The sequence below is a fragment of the Rhinichthys klamathensis genome, unplaced genomic scaffold, assembly GCF_029890125.1.
Source record: "Rhinichthys klamathensis goyatoka isolate OS25496 unplaced genomic scaffold, OSU_Roscu_1.1 h1tg000150l_1, whole genome shotgun sequence".
NCBI lineage: Eukaryota > Metazoa > Chordata > Actinopteri > Cypriniformes > Leuciscidae > Rhinichthys > Rhinichthys klamathensis.
In genome coordinates this window covers 108,540-134,196 of record NW_026606685.1, presented here as the reverse complement: position 1 = coordinate 134,196, position 25,657 = coordinate 108,540, and the positions used below count along the sequence as shown (strand labels likewise).

At 37.7% G+C, this 25,657-nt stretch overlaps 1 protein-coding gene across 1 annotated transcript; it reads left to right on the top strand.

Annotated features, from left to right (window-relative positions):
- Nucleotides 1–955: 955 nt before the first annotated feature.
- On the top strand, nt 956–25,657 carry LOC130090736 (proteinase-activated receptor 1-like). Its single transcript, XM_056258250.1, has 2 exons — nt 956–1,030; nt 24,556–25,657. The coding sequence occupies exons 1-2, from the start codon at nt 979–981 to the stop codon at nt 25,641–25,643; spliced, it is 1,140 nt and encodes a 379-aa protein (XP_056114225.1). The 5' UTR covers nt 956–978; the 3' UTR covers nt 25,644–25,657.

Here is a 25,657-nt window from a genome sequence, read left to right as displayed (position 1 = left end):
AAGAAAGAAAACATTAATAAGATTTATTAAAAAAAAACTTTAAAAAAGAATTGAATGAAAGATATTAAGCAAAATAATAAAATTGAATAAATTTGAATACGATTAATTTCAAATACACTATGCTGAAGCTTTAAAGCTTATCACAATGTATAAACACCTTTCAGAAATGTACTTCATATGCTTACTTTTGCGATACATTTAGAATGTAGAGATAGTTACTTGACATTACTAGCAGTTATTATTATTTGTAATTAATATGAACGTTACTATTATTCGAAAACTTTTGATTGACCATTGTCTAATTTCTTTGTCTTACTGGCGCACAGAGAGTGTGAACGTGCAGATAATTTCAAGACCTCCCAAAGTGACCATATCCCATTAAATTAATGGATTCTCAAAGAGACCATCATCAGCATCAAGTTTCAAGATCACTTGGGCTCTTACAGCTCTTACTGCCCAACCAACTGCATCACTGTATGATCTGAGTGCATTGGTTCAGACCGCAAGACCCTAAAATGCTTTTACTCTCCCATTATTGTTTTCTGTGTGTATAACAAAAGTGCTTAATGTTGTTTACAGTGTGTATATGAAGTATTCCTTGTGCTTGCTGTAATTTGGTTTGCAGACCTAGTAAGATAATAGTTGTCTATTGTTGTTTATGGTTAAAAAGACAATACTCTCATAAATACATTGACTGAGCCACTTTGCACCCAATTTGCAGAGCAGAACATGTATTGAAATAATGCTAGAGCTTTAAGAGACACACCCAAAGCAATCAACATCTATTTATCAGTGATGTCACCACAATTTAAAGTGCATCCTGGCATCTTCTTCACACAGATGAGATCACTCAGTTAATGAGTGAAGGACAAACACCGTACAGCCGTGTCTATCCGTCTAAAGACTTTAAATGAAAGTTTAAAGTTGTGAAATACTTTAGAAGTTAAAAACTACGGACTAATCAGCTAATCAGAAATCATGGTGGGCGTACCTGAATTTTCTTCATTTACAGATCACAGTAGATTCAATGGTAAGTATCAGCGATCTCATGATTCAATTCAATTTAATTCACATTTATTTGTATAGCACTTTTCACAATAAATATCATTATAATTGTGAGCTTTACAGAAAATGCATGTGTCTACATTACAATTTATAATGTTTTATTAGAGTTCAGGAGGAGCACGTTCAGATAATTAAGGAGCACATTTACACAATTAATGAGATTAGAGGTATATATCTGTTCCATGACAGTTTTCCAGCATCCCTCCACTACCCCATCTCCTCACTTCTAACTATTCCTATCCCAGCCTGGGATGGCGGGGGTACTCTGGGTTCGGGCCAAATTTCGAGCTCGGAGCCACATCCCCTTGGACAGCACGCCAAATACACATAACCTTTACTCTCTGATTATTTGTAAGTGTGAACTCATAAAAGAGCAATTTGTTATCAGAGGTGACTGTATCCAAGTAATGTCCATATGTCAGAAATTTCTAAGATAATATGAATCATGCAGTTTGCTAACATCATGCATTCATTTAAGCATAATGTTCTCATTAAAGCAGTTAATACAAGTTGTGATAGTAATGATTACATGAGTGACATGATTTTCAGTTGTGACTTGCTGATGTAATGAAATTAAATTTACGTACTTTGAGCAAATTAGTCCAACGGCTATGTGAGTGGAATCTGTTTTTATCAGATGGGTTTTGTTTTGCAGTAAAGCCAATTGATTGTGTTTGTGTTTTGGTTACAGATTCTGGCCGTACTTTTCCTTTTGGTTTACTTAACCAAACAAATCAGATGTTTAACAGAAATAATAGTGCAGTGACATACATTAACCACACTGTTCCATACTCTGAGACATTGGTCGCACAGGATGAGGTCGTTCTCCTCTTTAAAGGCTTGATGGTCACACGCGTCATGCCCTCGTTCTACATCTTCATCATCCTCATTAGTTTGCCCCTGAACGCTTTGGCCTTGGTGACGTTCACCTGTAGGATTCGAGAGAAGAAACCAGCTGTGATCTACATGTCTCACCTGGCGTGTGTGGACCTGCTCTTCACCCTGCTGCTGCCTCTGAAGATCCACTACCAGCTGAACGCTTCAGATTGGGTGTTCGGTGAGGCGGCGTGTCGTGTGCTCAGTGCTGCTTACTACTGCAACATGTACTGCTCCATACTGCTGATGATGTGCATGAGTGTGGACAGACTGCTGGCCGTGGTGCTTCCCATCGCCTCTCTAACCTGGAGGAGTGCAAGGAAAGCCACGTGTGTGTGTGTGCTGGTCTGGCTGCTGGCGCTCGCTGGCATAGTACCACTTCTCTCAATGACACAAACATTCAATGTCCAGAATATTGGAGTCACCTGCTTTGACTTCTTGGACCAAGACACATCACTGTTGTTATACTTGTCTGTGTTCTTAATCCTTCCCTGCATTTACTTTTTCCTTCCACTGGTCGTCATCTTGGTGAGCTACTCTACCATCATATATGTGCTCTGTGTCAAACTTGATCACTTAGCAACACCATCATCTTCCTCAGACAATAGAAGGAGAGCAGTGGTTATGGCTACTGCCGTGCTGATGGAGTTTGTGGTGTGTTTTGGGCCCTCTAATTGCTTCCTGTTGTATCACTGTATTTGTTTAGCCATGGGAAGCAATGGAGTGGACACCTATCCGGCTTACCTGTTGGCTGTGTGTTTGGGGAGCGCAAGTGTTTTCCTGGACCCTCTTCTGTACTACTATGGCTCGTCTCAGTACAGACAACAGATCAGCTCTGTGTTTTGGGGCAGGAAGGCAAAAAGAGCAAACACACCATCAAACACAAACACTTACCTGAGCTGTAAACTCAAATTTTTGCTAGAAATCTGACATTTTCTAAATCAAATAAGTTGCAGTACTCAACAATATCATTTGACACAACTCAATGTTTAAGTAAAAAATTAAAACTTTAAAAATATGAATGAAATGTAAAGTTTTCACAAGGGTATTATTGTCACATTTTGGTTTCTTCTTCTATTAGAGTTTTTTGGCAGTTGGCACACAATGAAATGGTGCATTACTGCCACCAACTGGTATGGAGTGTGGAACTGAATGACTATTACTTACTTTTATTACAAAGAAAAAAAAACTAATTTAAATCCTCTCAATCATATTAATTATTCTCACACATTTTGGTTTGTTTATGTCATGTTCCTTTGTCTTGTCATGTGATTCCCTATTTGTCATGTGATCCTGCCATGTGTTTCCTTGTCTGATGTGTCATGTTGTAATTGGTTCATTGTTTCATTGTTCACATGTGTAATAATAATAATAATAATAAAAGTTTATTCGGTTACTAAACATAAAACAGAATATATACAACAAATTCATTACAAACCCATGTGTCCCTTGTCTTGTCATTAGTCTTGTGTGTATTTCGCCCTCATGTTTGCCATGTGTCTTTGTCAAGTATTGTTTCACGATAACCTTTGTCGGTAAGCGTCATGCCATGGTCTTGTTTTATGCTTCATGCCATCATGGTCTTGTTTTGGTAAATAAACTGCACTTGGGTTCTCTCAAAAAGCTTGCCTTCAGTGGATCCCTTTACAATTATGTGTATCCAACGTGTGTGTATATATATATATATATATATATATATATATATATATATATATATATATATATATATATATATATATATATATATATATATATATATATAAATGTAATTGCGTAACCTACATAAGATGATCTTTTGACCACCTGAGAACTAGTGAAGAGCTTAATGTGAAGGAGTCAAAACAGCAGCAAGATGGGTCCACAGCCATACATACGTTCACAAGAGAGTCGAGTTCTGGCGGAAGGGTGACCTATGACCCGATGTGTGACGTAGGCGTAGCATCAGTTAGGTGAGAATTGACGAACGCGGAAGCACAGAGGAGAGAGCAAGACAAAACGCCGGTCATGAAGTTGAAGTCTAAAACAAGAAGTTTTAAAGGGGTCATATAATGCCATTTTTGTACAAGCTAATATGATTCTTTAGGGTCTAAATTAAAAGTTTGTAATATACTTTAATTAAAAATTCTCATTAGTATTGTAAGAAAACACTTATTTTACTTGGTCAAAAACAGCTCTGTTTTCAGCACGCCGTTTCAGTGCATATGCCTTTAAATGATCATGAGCTTTGCTCACCCCGCCTCTCTGTTCTGTGCATACACCGTTTGTAACACAATAACACAATAACCATAACGCGTTGTTCAGTATAAACGTGGGATTATGAATTATATTGAGAACGTCATACATAGAAAACATGCCGTAATGTACCCTGAGTGTAAACCTTAGACGCATTCATTGTGAAGCGTGCAGCTAGCGATTTGCAAAGATTAATATATTAATAAAGTTTCATAAAACGTTACACTCACTTCCGTTCTTCTGGAGATTCAGCAGGAACACGAATATCTAGTACCGATCTTTTTTCATGAGCAGCTTCTTAGCAAAACCAGCTTTATGCTGATCCTCGTTTATAAAGCAGTCTGGTGTGTGAAATGATTCATGCAAACATGAGAGCATTGACGTTGCTTGTGGGGAATATTCCCTTCGAAAACAAACTCAGCCACTGCGTCTTCAGCGGTTTGGATTTAGGAACATTAAAATGACTGTGTTCGTTATTACACCCAAGAACAGAACACCACAATCGCTTAGACGCCATTCTGCTCATAGACAGTGCTCCAGCATATCAACAATGACCGCGCCTTAGATGCATCGCGGTGCGGACGATTCTGAATCGATTCACATGTCATGAATCGTTAAAAGCTAACATATGGAAAATTGGCATATGTTCATTGTGGCCTTTTTTTCTATTTTTGTATGAGAGCTGCTTCACACGTTTCACACCAACAAATATGTTATACTTACCACATTATACTTATACAGTACTTACTGTACTGCCCTCCATAGTCACAGTGTGTATCAGTGCAATGCCAGTCACAAAAAGTTACATTTTGACTGTGCTCTCTGCAGATGTTCCATTTACTTTTTTGGTATAAGCTGTTTTTGATTTGTGGTATACAACAACAATTTAAAAGTCTTAGACTCTTTTTTGTGTATAAGAGCTTTGTATGTTACTAATTATTCAGAATATGCGCAAGTCCACAAGCATTAATTTTGTATGAAAGCTGCTGGTACATAATTTTTTATATTGCTCATTGCACATGTTGCACGCACAAAAGAGGCTGTTTTTCTGGTGGCACATATATTTTTTTATTTCTGTCACACACTGTAAGATCTGCAAATCCAACAAAGACAACAGTAAATTAGTTTCTGTATCACAGTGTTGAAATAGCTGGCAGTGTGACTTCTTCATATTAAAAAATTGAAAACGCTCTCTTTCAATAAACTCATTTATCTGCAGTGGTGGAAAGAGTACTAACAAATTGTATTCAAGTAAAAGTATTGCTACTTAAGTAATAATTTACTTGAGTACACGTTGAAGTACTAAAAAATAATATGACTCAAGCAAGAGTAAATAAGTAGTTTGCTTAAAAATTACTCAAGTAATTACGCTACAAAGTACTTTTGTATTATTTTTCTATTTTTACCCAAAATGGGTAAAACACTAAACACTCAAATGTCATCTGTTTCATTCATACTGGAAGCCCAGTACTGATTCATCCCTCATGCAGAAAGTCATAGAAGTATTAAACTTATGACATTTCAGGAAATTACTTATAATAACAACATGCAAATAGAGACGTTCTGACTGATGAAACATGAAGACAAACAGGTGATAGCGATAATATATCTGTGTTCATCAAGCTATCTCAGGTATTTTCAGAAGAATAAAGCATTTCTTTAAAGGGATAGATGACCCAAAAAGGAAAATTACCCCATGATTTACTCACCCTCAAGCCATCCTAGATGTATATGACATTCTTCTTTCAGACGAATACAATCAGAGTTTATATTAATAAATGTCCCTTTCTCTTCCAAGCTTTATAATGGCAGAGAATGGCTGGAGAAAATTTGAAGCCCAAAAAAGTGCATCCATCCATGATAAAAGTGCTCCACTTTTACTCCAGGGGGTTAATAAAGGCCTTCTGAAATGAAGCCATGTGTTTGTGTAAGGAAAAAACCCATATTTAAAACTTTATAAACTATAATCACTAGCTTCCGCCAGACGGCTGTACGCATCGATTTACGGTGGAAGACTAACTCCTGACCCGACGCATAGCGTAATGGCGAACGTGGAAGCTCAGAGGAAAGAGCTAAACAAAACACTGTTCGCGAATTAGCAATTTTGAAGAGAAATGTTTAAAGAGCATATTGCAGGTTAAAAAAAAATCTAAATTAATATATAACCTTGTATGAGAATACCATATGAAAAGGTAATGCAGGATTTAAAATGTTTTAAAACGACATAAGGGCACAAATTTAATAGATAAAGTGAGCATTTCTTTGACTGCTCGTAAAAACCGGGTTTTTTTCAACATCGCGTCATTTTACGTCACCAGAGGGAGGGAGCCTCAGCAGCGCAGATAGGTTTGTATTCAGTACAAGCGGGTAAATTTGCTTTTTTAATATCAGAATGACAATTTGGAATGTAAAGAACAACATATTATACAGTTATTTGTTTTATTAGGAAAATACCATATACATAAAAAGAATTGGGCTTTTTTTCACATTTTATAAATGACTTCACATTATATGTACATCTCTTGGAACAAACTAAAAACAAAAAAGCAATGAAAACATGTAATGCTTTGAAAACACTGGATTTTATGTAAAACGTTTTTTGTATTTTTTATTTCCTGGCAGCTAATGTTAATGTGATATTGTGAATAGGCCGATGTAAAACCTCTTGTTCTTGTGGCATCGAATAAAAAAAAAGTCAGTGAGAGCGGTCGTGAATCAGTGTTTTCGGTAGTTTTTGTATTTTAATTTATCATCATCATGGTAAATTATTGTGTTTGTGGAGGTTGCAAAAACTCCGGCCTGTCAGGACATTGAGTCCACAGGTTTCCTAACAAGAAAAGGGACGGTGCTGTGCTGTAATATATTTCGTGCCTGTGTGCGATTTGTGCAGCTGCGAGACAGGATTTCTCTTCTGCATCGGCTTCGAAAAACGCGGTCGTGTGTAGCGTACACCAGATCGGAGGAACAAAAACGTGTATATCAGGAATAAAAATATCTATCTGTCTCTCGATGAGAAAACGCTAAGTTATATCATGTAACGTTAGTCTGGATGGATATTAATGAGCATGACATACGCGCCTGATAGGTATGGCTCGATACCACAATTTTGGCTTCGGTACGATACCAGAACCTAATACCTCGGTATCGATACTAAATCGATACCACAGTTTAAAAACAGTTTAAGTGACACTTAAAAAACACTGCTTGAAATTCTCCACTACCAAATGTGGAAAGAAAAGGTATCAAAATGTAAAATAATAATAATAATTCAGTCAGGGACTCAGGGAACATACAGTAGGTTAAATTTTGAAAAGAAAAAAAAACCTTGAAATTATAGCTACATTTAAAATAGGTTAATATCTATAATAATAGATTAACATATAATAATAATAATAATAGAATAATGAAATGACATGTAAACCATTAGCTGTCATGCATCAACAGAGAATTATCAACATTTATTGCATTTATTCATCTTGGTTTGGTTACTGTTTGGGTTCATATTAATGCATTGCATAAAGTAGGCCTAATGTTAACATGCTAAAACATGTATTAGTATATTTAATTTTCTAGGTCATTTAATTACTGATTGATCTAGATTAATAAATGCTATAATTCTGTTAGGTCAGGTTACCTAATGAACGTTGACAAATGTAGCTTAATTGTAATAGAGGGGTTTCACCAACGTCACGTTCTGGGCGGTAACCCGGATGCGCGGCCATTATGGAAATTGCCGGACGAGCAGAAAAGTAACGTTATTATTTCTGAAACCGGCGCAGACGAGCGTGGGGAAAAAGCAGTAGGCTACATAGCTGCTACCAGCCTCCAGTAGTCCAGCGCGCCAGTAGCTGATGCTGTACCTCTCTCAACCACAAACGCCTTCTTTCATCAGTTTTTGCACTCTTCTCTTTAACTTTTGACAGTCTATAGCACTCAACATGTTTTTTCCCGATGTGACTGATTGGTACAGACCAAAACTCGACCATTTTTTAGCAGCAATAATCACCCAAATTTGCGAGTCCATTCAGTTCAGTGGCATTATTTACGTTCTGTGCCTCCAAAATGGCCGACTTCCGGATTGATGACGCGTCGTGAAACCCCTCTATATTAGTAGGCTAATATTCATACTACTATTTCTCTCTCTCTCTCTCGCGCCAGAGAGGCACTAATATGCCATTCATTTTACTATCACTAATACTAAAATTATTATTATTTTTATTCTTTATTCATTCAAATTCAATTAATATATGTTTGTTTGAAATTGCAAAAATGATGAGACCTAAACTGAATTGGTTCTAACGTGTCATGCAAGGAGATTTGAGCTTTCGTGTTTACCGTATCATATATAATTGATACGCTCTTGTGCAGGGCCGTGCACAGACCTTTTGAGGGGCATGTGCTGAAACTAAAAAAGGGCACCCCCTTCCCTTTTTTTATATCAAGATTATTTAGTAAGCCTACATTAAAGGAGGAAATGGTCTCATCTTCATGACAAATTCAATAAAAAAAAAGTGTCTCAAAAGCTTTAGATTTATTCACTATTAATAACTGTAATAATAATAATAATAATATAGATAATATAGATATACAGGGTTTCAGGGCTTCTTTAAACCTAATTACAACAGCAACCTTCTGTGAGCCATGCTTGAAGATGTTTATGACTTCACTGTGATCCACTGGGCTGTCCCTCTCTATGGCTATGAGGAGAAGGTCTGCGAGTCTCTCCTCTGAGCAAAGGCTTCGGAGTTGGTTCTTAATTAACCTCATTTTGGAAAAGGATCTCTCCACAGTTGCAGTTGATGGCAAAAACCTGATACTGTGGAGGACCAATGTTGGTCTGTTGAAGGTCTTTTATTCACTACACTTCCCATAAAATAAGCCAGCAATGAAAAAAATTATAAAATAGTGTGAAAAGTACAGTTGCAGTGAAAAGCATTTCTGAAGGATCATGTGACACTGCAGAGTACTGAACTAAAGATGCTGAAAATTCAGCTTTGACCACAGAAATAAATGACATTTTTTAGAATATATTCAAATAGAAAACAGTTATTTTAAATTGTAAAAATATTTCACAATATTACTGTTTTTGCTTATTTTGGATCAAATACATTAAGCCTTCGAATGAATTAAATCATGAATTAGATTCTGCATGATAAAATATAAAGATTTCACATTGATCTTCTGTAATGTTTTTTTTTAAATATTTTTTTTAGTTACTACTACAACATTACTGTAGTAAAACCATGTTTTACTACATTTATGCATGTGAGGACGACCGGAGAGTAGGTATAGAATACTGTAGATTAAAAAATTAGATAGCGAATACGTGCATATTAACAGACTTGAATTAACCATAATTTAATATTATTACCATAACATTAAATGTTAAATGATTAAATGTTAATAAATTAAGTGTATCAGCAATCATAAATCAAAGAACACATTTCTTATAAATATATGTTACCTAGGTGACGAGGATCACTCGTTGCTTTGTGTAGTTCCAGTACGAACAGCGCGGGGGCGCACCTGTGCTTATGATTCTCCGATGGGAAACGGCGCCGGCGGCATCATTACATTTTCATCAACAGCTTACCAACTAGATTTTTATAGCTATCTAGGCGCTCAGTTTTTCCTGTTGTAAAATACATTTGGTCAAAATCGCATTTTATAAAAAATGAAATGCTGTATGCACAGGCTATTTAAGTGTAGGCTATGTATTGGCTATGACTATGGCAAATGCTAGCATAGCCCTCTCTCTCTGGTCCCACATATCTTAGTCAGACATCAAATAAATAAAATATGCGCTTTTATAGACAACGTGTTTAGTACTTATTTAAACAACAAGATCTTTGTTTACCCTTGCAAAACTTCGTTCAGGTGCTGTCTGCTGTGTGGCCGCTGCAGAGCTTCAGTTCATTCAGTCATGAGGGGGCGGAGTTATCAGCTTTACTGACAGTTTAAGATCGAACAAGATTTACACAAGCTCTTTTTAAGATCTTTCATTGGCTAAATATTTTTTAAAACAGACAGATAGACTTAAAGGGTGACCAATAGCATTCATTTATAAAAAATAAAATAAAAAAAAACACCACCAGGCACCACCAAAAAAAGGGCACTTCGGCAAAAAGGGCATGTGCTCTGCACAGGTTGAGCCCTACCTGTGCACGTGCCTGCTCTTGTGTATGTGCGCTGTTCAGTGTTCAATAAAAGTCTAAATTAAATCAGTTGAATGATGGACTAACCTGTCGATCTCTGAACTCTTTGAACAAGTCAGGATGAGCAACTGACAAGTGCTTCGGCAGATTTGATGTGTTGCCTCCTTGTTTGCAGAGTGGTGAATTGAGATCTGTTTCTTTACTTTTCTCATTACTTTTGTAGGCAAAGTAATGCCTTATTTCACTCATACTGCTCTCTCTATTTATTAATTTCGAACGTGTAGAAATTCGAATGAGCTTTATGGAAGTAAAATAATCCCAAATGTTTTTGAAACAAAAAGCCTGTTGAATTGTACTACTTGAAAAAAAATATGCATTGCATTAACCCTGCTTGTATTTTAATGCATTGTATTTTTAGGGCTTGCATTTTTATAGGCTGAAATTTAGCATGGTTGAATATTTAAGCTGTGAATATTTCAAATCAAATCATTTCAAACACTATTTCATTAGTAAAATTTCAATAATCCATATTCACCTTTCATATTTCATATCCCAAATATTCAAACTGATTAAAAATACAACCTATAATATTCAACAGGCGGTTTTCGGTCCATTTTATTTCGCTTTGCAAATTCGCTTCCACAAATTCAGTGGTTCAAATTCGACAGTAAATTCAACATTGACATCCAGGAGCTGCAGGAAAAGTAGTAGATTACCGAGCATAATCTCCATCTGCTGTTAGTCGACCACACCAGCAGGGGGTGCAAGCGCGTGTTGTTGACGAAGACCAGAGCAACAGTTAGTGCAAGCCATTCATTCATAAAAACTTATTTACAAAAATGTAAGTGTATTTGTGATTATTATGACGTCTGTTTTATGTGAAATTCAGTGTGTTCACGATTACTTTTCCTGTAGCCTACATGCATCTTTCTCTACCATGAACGATAATGTTATTCCCCCGATGCGGATGTACAGATCCAGTGTTACATTTGACATATTTCTCTTGGTTGTTTAGTTGCCTTAACCTTATATTGCAGTGATGTGCTGCATGCAGTACTAGGGTTTGGTTTCCCTCAATATGTCAGGATTCCCCTGCTGGACATATAAAACGCTTAACGTAGCTTAATGGACATAAAAGACCAAACTCGCAGGCTAGCAGATGGACTCAGAATATGAATTTAACGCGCAAAGTTTAATGCTGAGCGTTTCCCAGTGATATACTGGCATAAATTTGGTTTGACATTGGACATTCGCACATTTAGGGACCGTCTCTAAAGTTACATACGAAATTGGTAAACACGTTTCTAACTTAAATACCATTAGAAAAGAACGACTTACAGTCATAAAACCAACTGTAAAGTGTTCATGTAGGTGTCAGGCTCAGGCATACTGCGCAATTTATTCAAATAGATTGAAGTTTGCTATTGAAGTTAGAAACGTTTAGGCCTATAGGACTTGTTACTTTAGAGACGGTCCCTAAATGTGCGAATGTCAACCCAATTTTACATTTAGTCTTTTAGCTGGCACTTTTATCCAAAGCGACTAGTTAAACTAACAATATAGAACAACAATATGAAAGTGCTACTTCCCAGTTTAATCTAATGCAGTACATGTACAATACATACTTTCCAAATAAGGTGCGAGTTTGGTCTTTTATATCACTGTAGTCCATTAAGCTACGTTAAGCGCTTTGTCCTGACGGAATTCGGGGAATCTTTGAGTATAATGAGGTGTATTGAGGGAAACAGATTATAATCCCGTTCACTGTAGAAAAGGCTGATAACATAAGGCTACACAGGGAAAGTAACAATGAATGAAACATAAAAACAGCTTTTGTGCCTTTATCATCTTTTCCGCATATATACTGACCCAGATAATCGTCACAAAAAACATAATGCATGCTGAGTTTTTATGAATGAATGGCTTGCACTAACTGTTGCTCTGGTCTTCGTCAACAACACGCGCTTGCACCCCCTGCTGGTGAGGTCGACTAACAGCAGATGGAGATTATGCTCGGTAACCTACTGCTTTTCCTGCAGCTCCTGGATGTCAACGTTGAATTTACTGTCGAATTTGAACCACTGAATTTGTGGAAGCGAATTTGCAAAGCGAAATAAAATGGACCGAAAACCGCCTGTTGAATATTATAGGTTGTATTTTTAATCAGTTTGAATATTTGGGAAATGAAATATGAAAGGTGAATATGGATTATTGAAATTTTACTAATGAAAATGTGTTTGAAATGTTTTGATTTGAAATATTCACAGCTTAAATATTCAACCATGCTAAATTTCAGCCTATAAAAATACAAGCCCTAAAATACAATGCATTAAAATACAAGCAGGGTTAATGCAATGCATATTTTTTTCAAGTAGTACAATTCAACAGGCTTTTTGTTTCAAAAACATTTGGGATTATTTTACTTCCATAGAGCTTCGTTTGGTTTGATCCAGAGCCATATAGAGTGAGAGTTGCGACAACTCCATTGACTCCAATGGAACGGTTTTTTACAGCAATGGCGGCTCGCGGAGCCTCTCAATAGTTCCCGGAAGTAGCAGCAGCGCGGTAGAGTTAGAGCAGAACAGACCGTTTGTGATGCACTTTTAAAAGGTAAGACGTTTAAAGAATAAGATTGTATATTATCAGTACATCTGAATCCAATTAACTTGTAAGTTTAACTGTATTAAAGCATGCTAGTTGATTATTGCTCTCTAAATTAGTAGTTTTAGGGGACGTTATCAGGTAAAATAAAGGTCATTGGATAAAGTTAGTACCGCATAACAAACCACGAACAGCATATTAATGTTTAAACCCGTTCTATTAATGCATGTTTATCCTTTGTTGTGTAATAAGAGGGAACTACTTCTAAACAGAGGTTAAATATAACATTGGGGAGTGTGATAGTTGTAATTGATAAAATGAGAATATCGGTTTCAATCCATATTAAATGTGCAATAACGGGGAAAAATCCTTATTTTAGATGTCATATTTGAGTAAGGAAAAACGTATGGTTGGCGTTTTTTATTCATTGTGTTTCTGTTGACTATTACCTGTCTATATTATGATTTAGCTCAGCTGATTTGTATTGATAGGAAAGGGAGATGGAAGTTTATAAGTAAGATTAAAAACATGCTTAAAACGGCAGCAAGCCGTGTTCTAGATCAAATCACACTAGGCTAAATGGGGTATTATAAATACCATAACTGTATTATATACTAACTCCTATATATAATTTATCCCGTTTTTGTTTCCTTTATCTCTTTCAACACAAGAAGCACAAAGAGGATTCGGTGGATCCTCAAGACTCCTGCACTGACGCTGTACCCTCATCAGTCTCAGCTCCTTGGATTTTGCAAGACTTTACTTGCTCCCTATTTTTAATAAACATTAAACTTCCCAGTGTTGGTCTTTGTGGAAAAAGTGCAGATACACCTAAGTATGATTAGCACACAAGTTCTATTTAGATTGCTCCTGACATGAGCATATTTTCTGTGTCTGACAACATAGAGGAAAGGCCAGACAACATGCTTGACGTGCAGTTTATTAGACATTTATAAATCCCATTGTGCTAATTCAGTGCAAAAGTGTATATAGGTCATTGACAAATAAACAAAGTCTAAAATCTTTTCAAAACTGATGTAATGTATATTTTTGTGTCATGAACAATGTATTTGAACAAGTTTCAGTTGTGAAAATTTCTAAGTGTTTAAATTCACCTGAAAGTGTACCAACCTACCCATAACTTTAAAGCAATTACCAGTATTTGATAGAGATCTAAAAGGATCATTATGGCTCCTCTGGACAATGCATTATCATGCACACTGCAATTACCATAATAAGAGAGCCATGTTTGCAGTTGTGCCCCCCCGACATACAAATTGCTAGACAAAAGGTTTTCAATTATCAGCTATAAATCTACTGAAATGTATAAAATTTGTTTATATGAAAGGTTAAAATGATGCCATAGAATTTCATTTTTATTTTTTTTATGATTAAAACACCATTTAAATTAGTATTTTAGTCTGTTAATTTGTGCGGACAGTTACACAACCTGACATTTTGGGGGGTTTAAGATAACAAAACATAAAATATGTATTATCTAAATGTACTAAAAATTAATTTAAACTAAATAGGTTTTATAGATTTAAGTGATGTATGTCATGAATTTATCAAATTATGTTAAGGAAATAATGTACTTGGACACTTAGAAAATAATGTATGTGTGTATAATCATGTTTTGTTTTAAAATGAAATATGTATTCATTTATATAGTAATAAGTGCATAAGCATTGTAAACATTACGATGAATGCAATTTTACTTGTTTGCAATGGCATTTTAAGACAATCACCTGTTTCCTGCAAGTCTCCTGTCCTTGTGAAACCATAGTGAACATTACATGATAACCCTTAAATAACATACAAGTTTAAGAACACAAAAATACTTCAAAACAACTGCAAAACGGTCTTTAACCAAGGTAAAGTTAGCCAGAAAATATGTTAACAAAGGCAGGCAACACTGGTTGACCACAATAAACATTAAATATCAGCAGATTTTTATCTTTTAAAAACAATATTGCTGTAACTACATACACATACTACATCCAAATGTCAATGTATTATATACATATTGTAAACCAACGCATTTATTGACTACAAACTACCAAAAATCACAGTTCAGCTCTCTCTCTACCTCCATCGATTTGAATTGGCGCCGAAGCACTTCCTGGAACTATCTGAGGTCTACGCGAATCACGTGACAACCAAGCATTTAGAACTTCCGTTGTCGCAACTCTCTCTCTATATGGCTCTGGTTTGATCCATCGTCTTCCTCCGTTGTCACCGTTTGCCGGTTTCACATGACCCGCGTCAGTTTAGGTAGCGCACTGCCGCCTAGCGGTGAACTTCGAAACAGCAGCGCATCAAATACCGAATTGAACAAAATTATGATATTGTACCGTTTCAAATATAATATATACCGGTATTTTTGCAGTACCGGTATACCGCGCATCCCTAGCGCCTGATCAAGTTTATTCTGTTATTGGTAAATTCCAATACTCCTAGATGACCAATAATAGCTTTGCTATTAACTGATGGTAATAATCTGTACAATATTGTGAGCACAATGTATATCATTAGCGAACGTGTATAGGCTATATAGCCTATCTATAAGTTAGCGGTGGTCTCTCACCACGACACCTGCCGTGGCGGCGTTTCAAATAGGCCTATATGGCATTCCCCTCTGTGCATTTAGAACAACGACATTATCGAACGATATACACCTCACATTTTACCAAACAGAATGAACGATGCACTATTAACTCTATTACACTATTAATTAAAACTCACAGTCCACAGCATTAAATATAAAAACACATATGCCTTACCTTTTTGTTGCAGTGCAGTTTTTATTGCAGTGGTATAATGTTTTGCCGACAGCACTACAGTCCTCATTTTTTTATTGCTGCTTCCATTCTCCTGATTGCTATTATTTAATTTCTTCGTTAAAAAAACATCCAGGGAAGATTGAATAGGCCTGTTCTTTTAATGTTTACTCAGTATCTGACAGCTAGGCTAATAAAAAATACGCGTGATTAAGTGATGCAATAAACTGCGGCTGCGCACACTCACTCCATGCAAGTTTTTTTATAATAATACTTTTGCAATAATGTGTGTCTCCTCTGACCGTTGTTCTGTCTAACATTAATCCTGGCCTGTCCCTGCTCTCTCAGCAGCATAGCAGGCTCATAATTGTAAGGCTGTCGTCCGTGGTCTGTCATACGAGTAAGTCCGAAATGTCATTGCGATCCATTGTTTTCCTGTTGTTTGAATGGTTTGAATCGACCGCTCTCCCGCCCGTTACATCACGCCCACCACGCCCATTTTCAGATGCGGAAGTAAAATTCTCTCACAAAAACGACTCCAGAAGCCAATGAAACGTATTTATAAGTATATTTTAAAGAAAATCTAATTACTACATTGTTTTTCTATACATTGACTCGTTGGGTCCTCTAACCTGCAATATGCCCTTTAACAAAGTAATAAAGGAGGCACGGTGTAGATCCATCGCAGGTGGGCTTGGAAGACGTGTTATATGGTTAATCTATTTTGCAACACGAACTGGAGGTAAGCAACAGTTGCTAGTTTGAGCTACAGAAGTTAAACATCTTCCTCTTTTCGTTTTCTTTCTTGCTGCAGATGAAATGGTTAACTTCTGTTTTCGTGCAGGCGCAGTGAGGGAAAAAATACTGAGTGTAGGGCAATCGGTTCGTAGCTTTGTTTGAACTGTGCGATATAGTCACAAGAAGCGACCACAATTTCTGACATGCCTGAAATTCATCCGACCATCCGATTGCCGGTCGGGAGAGGTTAATCGCCTCTCGTTTCTTCCTGTACACTGCACGAACACTGCACGACAAACGACGCACGACAAAGCTGAAATCGGCCCAACCCGGAAAAGAGTCGCACAAGTCAGAATTCGGCTCAAAAACGGACGAAAATCGCACAGTGTATGCCCGTCTTTACCTGCAAATCCAACAAAGAAACAGTAAATTAGTTCTTCTTCTTCTTTCCGTTTCATGGCGTTCACTCCTTAGGAGTATTACCGCCACCTGTATACCTTGCGCACACGAGTAGCCTAATGGATCTGATTTGCAGAGAAGAGAAAAAGAAAAAAAACTTTAAAATCCCAGAAGATCAGAGCCCAAGCTTCAGCTGACGCTGCGCGTTCAGCTCCTCCAGCTTCCACACTGAGCTCCTCAACCTCCAGGATGATCAGAGCTATTGCTCCTCCTCCGCAGGCTCTAGATCCGGTGATCTGATCTGTATCAGTGTTGAAATAGCTGTGAAATACCTACTTCCGGTTTCAGTCGCCATTTTGTGAAATAGGCCAATGCAATAAGATTCCAGCAAGAAATAATTTGCCTGTCCACACCACAATTGACCTATGGCTAAGCCACCCCCCCCCCTCCACTCACTCGGACAAACAGTCAACATTCGGTGACAAGGCGCTATGGCAGCTGTCACAGTAGGAGACATTTCACAGGAGGCAATTGATGATTTTTGGAGACAGAAAGATTATACACTCACCTAAAGGATTATTAGGAACACCATCCTAATACTGTGTTTGACCCCCTTTCGCCTTCAGAACTGCCTTAATTCTACGTGGCATTGATTCAACAAGGTGCTGAAAGCATTCTTTAGAAATGTTGGCCCATATTGATAGGATAGCATCTTGCAGTTGATGGAGATTTGTGGGATGCACATCCAGGGCACGAAGCTCCCGTTCCACCACATCCCAAAGATGCTCTATTGGGTTGAAATCTGGTGACTGTGGGGGCCATTTTAGTACAGTGAACTCATTGTCATGTTCAAGAAAACAATTTGAAATGATTCGAGCTTTGTGACATGGTGCATTATCCTACTGGAAGTAGCTATCAGAGGATGGGTACATGGTGGCCATAAAGGGATGGACATGGTCAGAAACAATGCTCAGGTATGCCGGGGCATTTAAACGATGCCCAATTGGCACTTAGGGGCCTAAAGTGTGCCAAGAAAACATCCCCCACACCATTACACCACCACCACCAGCCTGCACAGTGGTAACAAGGCATGATGGATCCATGTTCTCATTCTGTTTACGCCAAATTCTGACTCTACCATCTGAATGTCTCAACAGAAATCGAGAGTCATCAGACCAGGCAACATTTTTCCAGTCTTCAACTGTCCAATTTTGGTGAGCTCTTGCAAATTTTAGCCTCTTTTTCCTATTTGTAGTGGAGATGAGTGGTACCCGGTGGGGTCTTCTGCTGTTGTAGCCCATCCGCCTCAAGGTTGTGCGTGTTGTGGCTTCACAAATGCTTTGCTGCATACCTCGGTTGTAACGAGTGGTTATTTCAGTCAAAGTTGCTCTTCTATCAGCTTGAATCAGTCGGCCCATTCTCCTCTGACCTCTAGCATCAACAAGGCATTTTCGCCCACAGGACTGCCGCATACTGGATGTTTTTCCCTCTTCACACCATTCTTTGTAAACCCTAGAAATGGTTGTGCGTGAAAATCCCAGTAACTGAGCAGATTGTGAAATACTCAGACCGGCCCGTCTGGCACCAACAACCATGCCACGCTCAAAATTGCTTAAATCACTTTTCTTTCCCATTCTGACATTCAGTTTGGAGTTCAGGAGATTGTCTTGACCAGGACCACACCCCTAAATGCATTGAAGCAACTGCCATGTGATTGGTTGATTAGATAATTGCATTAATGAGAAATTGAACAGGTGTTCCTAATAATCCTTTAGGTGAGTGTATATCATCTCGAAGTCACCAAAAGGGCATTAACTATGCATTGGAGGGTTATATTAATAATTTTATTGTTGAGAAGGTCGATGAAAAGCTTCAGCTCCAGGCAAAAATGTACAGGTCACAGTGTAAACGTGATCAACCGCATCTCGTTGTCATCACCATCTCAGACAGCAAGATAGAGGATCAGCATTGTTCATGCACTGCAGTATTTACATGAATCTTTCAGCACAACATTGCTAACATTTGTTATCTCGGTTATTTACAGATACGTTAATGAAGCTAAGTGACATGATGTACAACGCAGCTAGAAGCTAACGTTAACGTTTTAAGCTAACATTACGTTAGAGATGTTAAAGATAACGTTCAAACACGCTGTTGACTTAGAACAGATGTAGACATCCTTGTTTAATTCTTGTTTAATTTATCCACGTTTAGTTGGCGTTGTGGTCTAACGTTACCGCATAACTTAATCCAGAGCAGACACTTATCTCGGTTGAGATGTGGCTTGGGAAAGGGTAAAAAATACACACCGTCGCCCAGCCTCTCGGGATACCTATTGTCGGAGTTGCATGTACCCCATTGCACACCATTTGACCGTTTTAAACTTAAAATGACAAGAAAAAACATATAACAAAGGATGCGCACTGATTGGCTCATCGCGTTTGGGGGCGTGGCTTAGCCATAGGTCAATACAGAGCATATGGGTCAATATTGTGATGCGACTACGAGATGCGTCAAAACCCACAGCCAATCAAGAACAGCGTGTGGGCGGGCTCTCGCGACAAGTGCACAGCACCAGAGAGTAATCTTGATTGAACTCGAAAGAAAGTTGATAAGTACATAATCAAATTCATAAATAATACAACATTTAAACATTATTAAAGCTGCAGTCCGTAGCTTTTTTGGGATTCAAAATTATCCTAAATACATTTTTGAGAAAATACATAACCAGCCAGTGTTCAAAACTATCTGCTTGCCTTAGCTCGATTCAAAGCGGTAAGCTTGTAATAATGTTTTTAATTCCAGTGGTACTGGTGGATTTCGTCTTTGCATCACATCTGTACACATAAAGAAGAGTCTCGGCTAGGCTTTGAGTGTGAGGATGCTGGAGGTGGAGATTTATAGCCTTTTCTCACAGCACTTGATATAATTAAACTTAGCAATTTGATGACTATGGAGGACCAACTCTACCATATTTAAAAATAAATATGAAATAAATAAATTCTCAATAAATAAATAAGCATACAATTAATTGCCCCAAAAAATACAATAAACAAATAAATGTAGGTAGAAATTAAATTATACAGTGAGACATAAATGTATATATCTCTTTTAATTAGCTTCTTTATTTATTCACCTTTGTAATAATTACCTTATTTATTTATTGTCCATTATAATCTTCAACTTTATTTATTAATTACTTATTTTTTGAAGTATTTATTTATGTGCATGTTATAATATTTTTGTCTGTTTTATTCTTCCTTTGTATTTTTTTAGCCTATTTATTTCTGCCTGTCGTTTCTACATTTCTGTATGCATTTCTGCCTCGTTATGCAAATGAGGAGGGGCTGTGTCTTATGGGGTCAACTTCTGCCCGTAGAGAGCCTAAGCCCCTCCCCTCCGCTTCCGGCTCATGGGACCTTATTTCGGAAAAAATATGTATGGAAGTCAATGGCGAGAGACAACTTATCTTTTTATTCCGTCTGAACTGTGCCCTGAATTACACATATGATGTTTGTCAATTTAAAAGATAATTATGAAAGTCAAGAAAGTCGCAGTTTGTCATAAAACAGAAGAGTAACATTTCGTTTTATGTGAAAATCGCTCAATGAACTACATCTCCCGGGAAGCGAAACAACGAGCGAGATCCGCTGCTCGTGTGTGTGCAGTCGAGTAGGAGGTCTCTGCGGAACAAAAGTGGGTGTTTCTTAATTTGTGGGTGTTTTCACACTAGTGGGTGTTTATAAATCATGCAATGAAAATGATGCCCTTCTCCCGACCCCACCCCTAAGACCAGGGCCGTCGCTAGTGGGGTGAAAGGTGGTGACAATTATAGGGGCCCCCGCTGCCCAGGGGGCCCCACAAAATCCAGCAGTTATACTATTTAGGCCCCTGTTGTATGAATAATTCTAATATTTATATTAGTTGTATGCCTGAGATTTAAATGAAAACCACAAAAACGTGCAATTTGGGTAAATATTTTTCCAAATATCTGCTTCTCTTACCTCCATAAAAATGGTTTAGTCCGACCTAAAGTATGTATTAATTATTCAGTCAGAGTCAGTGACAAACATCAGATGAACCCAATAAAATTGTAAGTCCCACCCCAGCTCGTGAACAGAACCAATCAGAGTTGAGGCGGCAGCCTGAAGTTAACGATGAACTTGGTGGAAGAGCAGGAGACTGACTGAATGAAAAATGTCGGGAAAAAGAAAACAAATCAGGGAACCAGAAATGCCAGGAAAAGACGGAGAGGGAGGCAAGGAGAGTGGTTGTATCCCAGTCGATCAAGACGTTCTTAAAGACCGGTTATATATTGTTATTTCGCTGGGAATTAGAAAACTTCCGTGTACAGTCATTTTTTATTATCGGTGCGCGCCACAATCGACCGAATGATTACGTGGTCTAAATTCCTGTCTTTTTACACTATTGTAAATAGAGTTTTAAAAAAATTACACGAGTCACGACGCATTGCATTATGCATCTAACCTGCCGGCTGATGATATTTAAAACATCGAGAAAACACGAATAAAACACACTGCACTTGGATGAATAAATGTATTCGCTTTATTTAATAATATTACCAGTTCCATATTATCTTTATTAAAAAATAAGACAATGAATGCTTTTATTTTTTGAATTAGACTGCATTCTTGTCAATTTTTTAAATGTTTACTTTTTGATTTATGAATTATAACAGACTGATGGGGAAATTTTTTATTACTTTTTAAAAATTGGTTTTATTATTATTTAACAATTTCTTGCTTTTTTATTAGTTGTAATTTTTATATAAACATTTAACTTTTAAAATAAAGGTTTTACAACAACATCACCATCTTCTGTTATATGTGGGCCTCCATGTTCATCTATTGTACAGTATATGATATTGGTGGAGGGTGGTGGGGGCCCACATCAATATTTTTTCAGGGGGCCCCGAATCCTCTAGCTACGGCCCTGCCTAAGACCTACCCACACTGTGACGTGGGCAAATCAGGTAACGCGGTTGAAAACGCCCCTCTGTTTATGGCCTCGCCCCCTGATCTGGTAACTCCTATAACCGTGTGCAGAGACCTCTATTTGGTGCAGTCTGGTATAAAACACTCAGGCATGACGGCGTAACGTTACGATTATAACGTAAGACTATAGAACAAATGACATACGTTAGCTTCAGTAAAAGCTTCATTCATTGAGAGAAAATGTGCGCCTTTTGGGTTTGTAGTCTTTTTAATTAGGCCTACGTATTTTCACAGTCTTATACCTCAGCAGTTTTACATCAAACTGCGACTTTCTTGACTTTAAAATGTATCTTTTAAATTGACAATCAGGGATGAGTTCCCTAATGAATATTAATGAGTCTTCCCCTACCACCCTGAAGAAAAAAAAAAAAAAAATTGCGGCCGGTGGCATGTAGATTCGACCGATGCAGTAAAATGCTAACCAACCAATGGGCAGAAGTTGACCCCTTAAGACACAGCCCCTCCTCATTTGCACAATGAGGCAGAAATGCATACAGAAATGTAGAAACGACAGGCAGAAATAAATAGCATTGAAGAAATAAATAGGGTAAAAAAATACAAAGGAAGAATAAAACAGACAAAAATATTATAACATGCACATAAATAAATACTTCAAAAAATAAGTAATTAATAAATAAAGTTGAAGATTATAACGGACAATAAATAAATAAGGTGATTATTACAAAGGTAAATAAATAAAGAAGCTAATTAAAAGAGGTATATACATTTATGTCTCACTGTATAATTTAATTTCTACCTACATTTATTTGTTTATTGTATTTTTTGGGGCAATTAATTGTATGCTTATTTATTTATTGAGCATTTATTTATTTCTGTATTTATTTTTAAATATGGTATGTTGGTCCTCCATAGATGACGGATCCAGAAAGGTTCAAACGACAATCACCAGTGACAACAGATTCACCCGCTGTAAAATGGAAAAGACCTAGTTCGGACTTCGGAGTGGCTACAGAAAAAAAAGAGACTGCAACCGGACCCATGCGAAAACAAGGATACATATCGGAAGGACATACATGTAGTCACGCAATGCTGACGTTGTTAACATTAACAATTTGAGAACAAAGTATAATTTGCACGGTTTTACTCGATATGATAAGCGATTGTTAGATTTAATCAGCGCGATTTACTGCAATGTCAGAACCAGAACAAAAGTGGATGTTACTTACTTGTTCAGATGACATTTTCCGGTGAAAATTATTATTTTGGTCATACTTCCAAAAAGTAGAATCTGTGATTCTGAATGACAGTATCCACACCGGCGCGGTGACTGACAGCCTCACACTCTCCTCAAACATTGTGTTCATCCGCGCTGAGCGGTGTCGAAGTACAACTCACGTAAAGTTGATAATTCCGCGAATGACTGCAATTGCGGATTTCGAACAGAGATGGCGACAAAGAGGAAAAACTGCGAACTGCAGCTTTAACAAACATAATGAGTTACTAAAACAATCTTTGTCAAAGAATACAACTTGTTTGTTCACAGTTTGAACGTTCTTGTTTCCATTTTGTTTAATTTCAAGATCCGAGGTGAATTATCCATTGTTGATTTTATGGCTACAAAGCAGGGAACACTAAATGATATTCAAAGTCACATTACACGCTTTTGACATTAAATAACATTCTCTCCTCCTCTCTCCGTTAGTGATAGGTGTGTTCGACTTGAAAGGGCACTGGATGGACCAATCGGTGTAATGACATCAAAGTACCACGAGATAACTTTAGGAAGCCACAAACCCAATAATGGATCCTCAAAGAAACGGTGATAAGTGAAACATTTCTAGATCTGCGCTTTACTGGCAACAACACTTGAGCTCTTACTGGATATTCTGTGGTGATTTATGTCCTAACCACATGCATCACTGTATAATTTGGAGAGTGCTGCCGGACCGCAAGACCTTGCATTGTGCACCTCCCATTGGGTTTTTGTTAATAGAAGTGCTTAATATGGAGTATTTATCATTATCATTAATTACAGACAGTCTGTATTTTCAATATGTAGTCAAGTATTTCAGTTTTTCATTTTCTTCACAAAGCGAGTAAAACACTATAATAAAATATTCCTGTATTCCTAAGCAAATTTGCACACTATTTCTTGGAGATGCACCATTTTGTAATGGTAATGGACTAATATATATATTTTTATATATATATATTATATTGTTTATCATAGAAACAAGGATATCCTTTTTAGGATAAACTTCCAGACACACCCAAACCAAACAGTGTTCTTCTCATCTCGCTCTATCAAGACCGAAGGCTTTAGTGATGTCACCACGTTTTAAACCATATCCTGTCATTTTCACTCAGAAGACATTACTCATGAGTGAAGAACAACACTGGACGTCCATGTCTATCCATCTTTTATGTTAAATTTGTGAAATACTTTAGAGTTAGAATCTCAGCTCATCTGTATTCATGGAGAACATAAATTACTTTCTTTCATTTATAGTTAATCAAACATTCGATGGATTAAATGGTAAGTACGTCAGCGATCTCATGAGTGTTGTGACTTTAAGTTGTGTCTAGCTGATGTGATGAATTTAAATGTATGGACTGTATTAGGTAATGTGCAACAGCTGTTTATGAGACTGAAATCTGTTTTTGTCAGATGGGTTTGTTTTGCATGAAAGTCAGTCAATTGGGGCATTGATTGTGTTTGTGTTTTGGTTACAGATTCTGGCCATATGGAGTCTTTTCCATTTGGCTTACTTAACCAGACAAATCAGAACCCTGTGACAAAGTTTAATGGAAATAATCTAAGTGCAGATACATACAATAACCAAACTATTCCATTCTCTGGAATATTGGGCATACCAGAAGAGGCAGTTCTGCTATTTAAAGGCTTGATGGTCACACGCGTCATGCCCTCGTTCTACATCTTCATCATCCTCATTAGTTTGCCCCTGAACGCTTTGGCCTTGGTGACGTTCACCTGTAGGATTCGAGAGAAGAAACCAGCTGTGATCTACATGTCTCACCTGGCGTGTGTGGACCTGCTCTTCACCCTGCTGCTGCCTCTGAAGATCCACTACCAGCTGAACGCTTCAGATTGGGTGTTCGGTGAGGCGGCGTGTCGTGTGCTCAGTGCTGCTTACTACTGCAACATGTACTGCTCCATACTGCTGATGATGTGCATGAGTGTGGACAGACTGCTGGCCGTGGCGCTTCCCATCGCCTCTCTAACCTGGAGGAGTGCAAGGAAAGCCACGTGTGTGTGTGTGCTGGTCTGGCTGCTGGCGCTCGCTGGGACGGTGCCACTTCTCTTAGTGAGACAAACGGTCACTGTCAACAGGGTGGGGGTCACCTGCTTTGATGTGCTGCAAAAAAATGACTTTTCAATGCTGTTTTACTTGTACCTTTTCTCCATCCTCCCCTGCATCTACTTCTTCCTGCCACTGGTCGTCATCTTAGTGAGCTACTCTACCATCATATATGTGCTCAGTGTCAAACCTACTCGTTTAACGACTTCATCTTTATCCTTTGACAAGGATAGAAGAGCAGTGGTTATGGCTACTGCCGTGCTGATGGAGTTTGTGGTGTGTTTTGCACCATCCAATGGCATCCTGTTGTATCACTGTGTTTGTTTAGCTACTGGAGGAAACAGAGGAGTGGACACCTATCCGGCTTACCTGTTGGCTGTGTGTTTGGGGAGCGCAAGTGTTTTCCTGGACCCTCTTCTGTACTACTATGGCTCGTCTCAGTACAGACAGAAAATCTGCTCTGTTTTGAGATGTAGGCAGGCAGAAAGAGCAAACACATGATTGTGATGCCAGGA

What these genes read in the sequence shown, in the direction of transcription:
- LOC130090736 (XM_056258250.1), top strand. Translation starts at nt 979, where the DNA reads ATGGTGGGCGTACCTGAATTTTCTTCATTTACAGATCACAGTAGATTC. An exon ending in AGATCACAGTAGATTCAATG is followed by an intron (nt 1,031 to 24,555) that starts GTAAGTATCAGC and finishes TTTTGGTTACAG; the next exon opens with ATTCTGGCCATATGGAGTCT.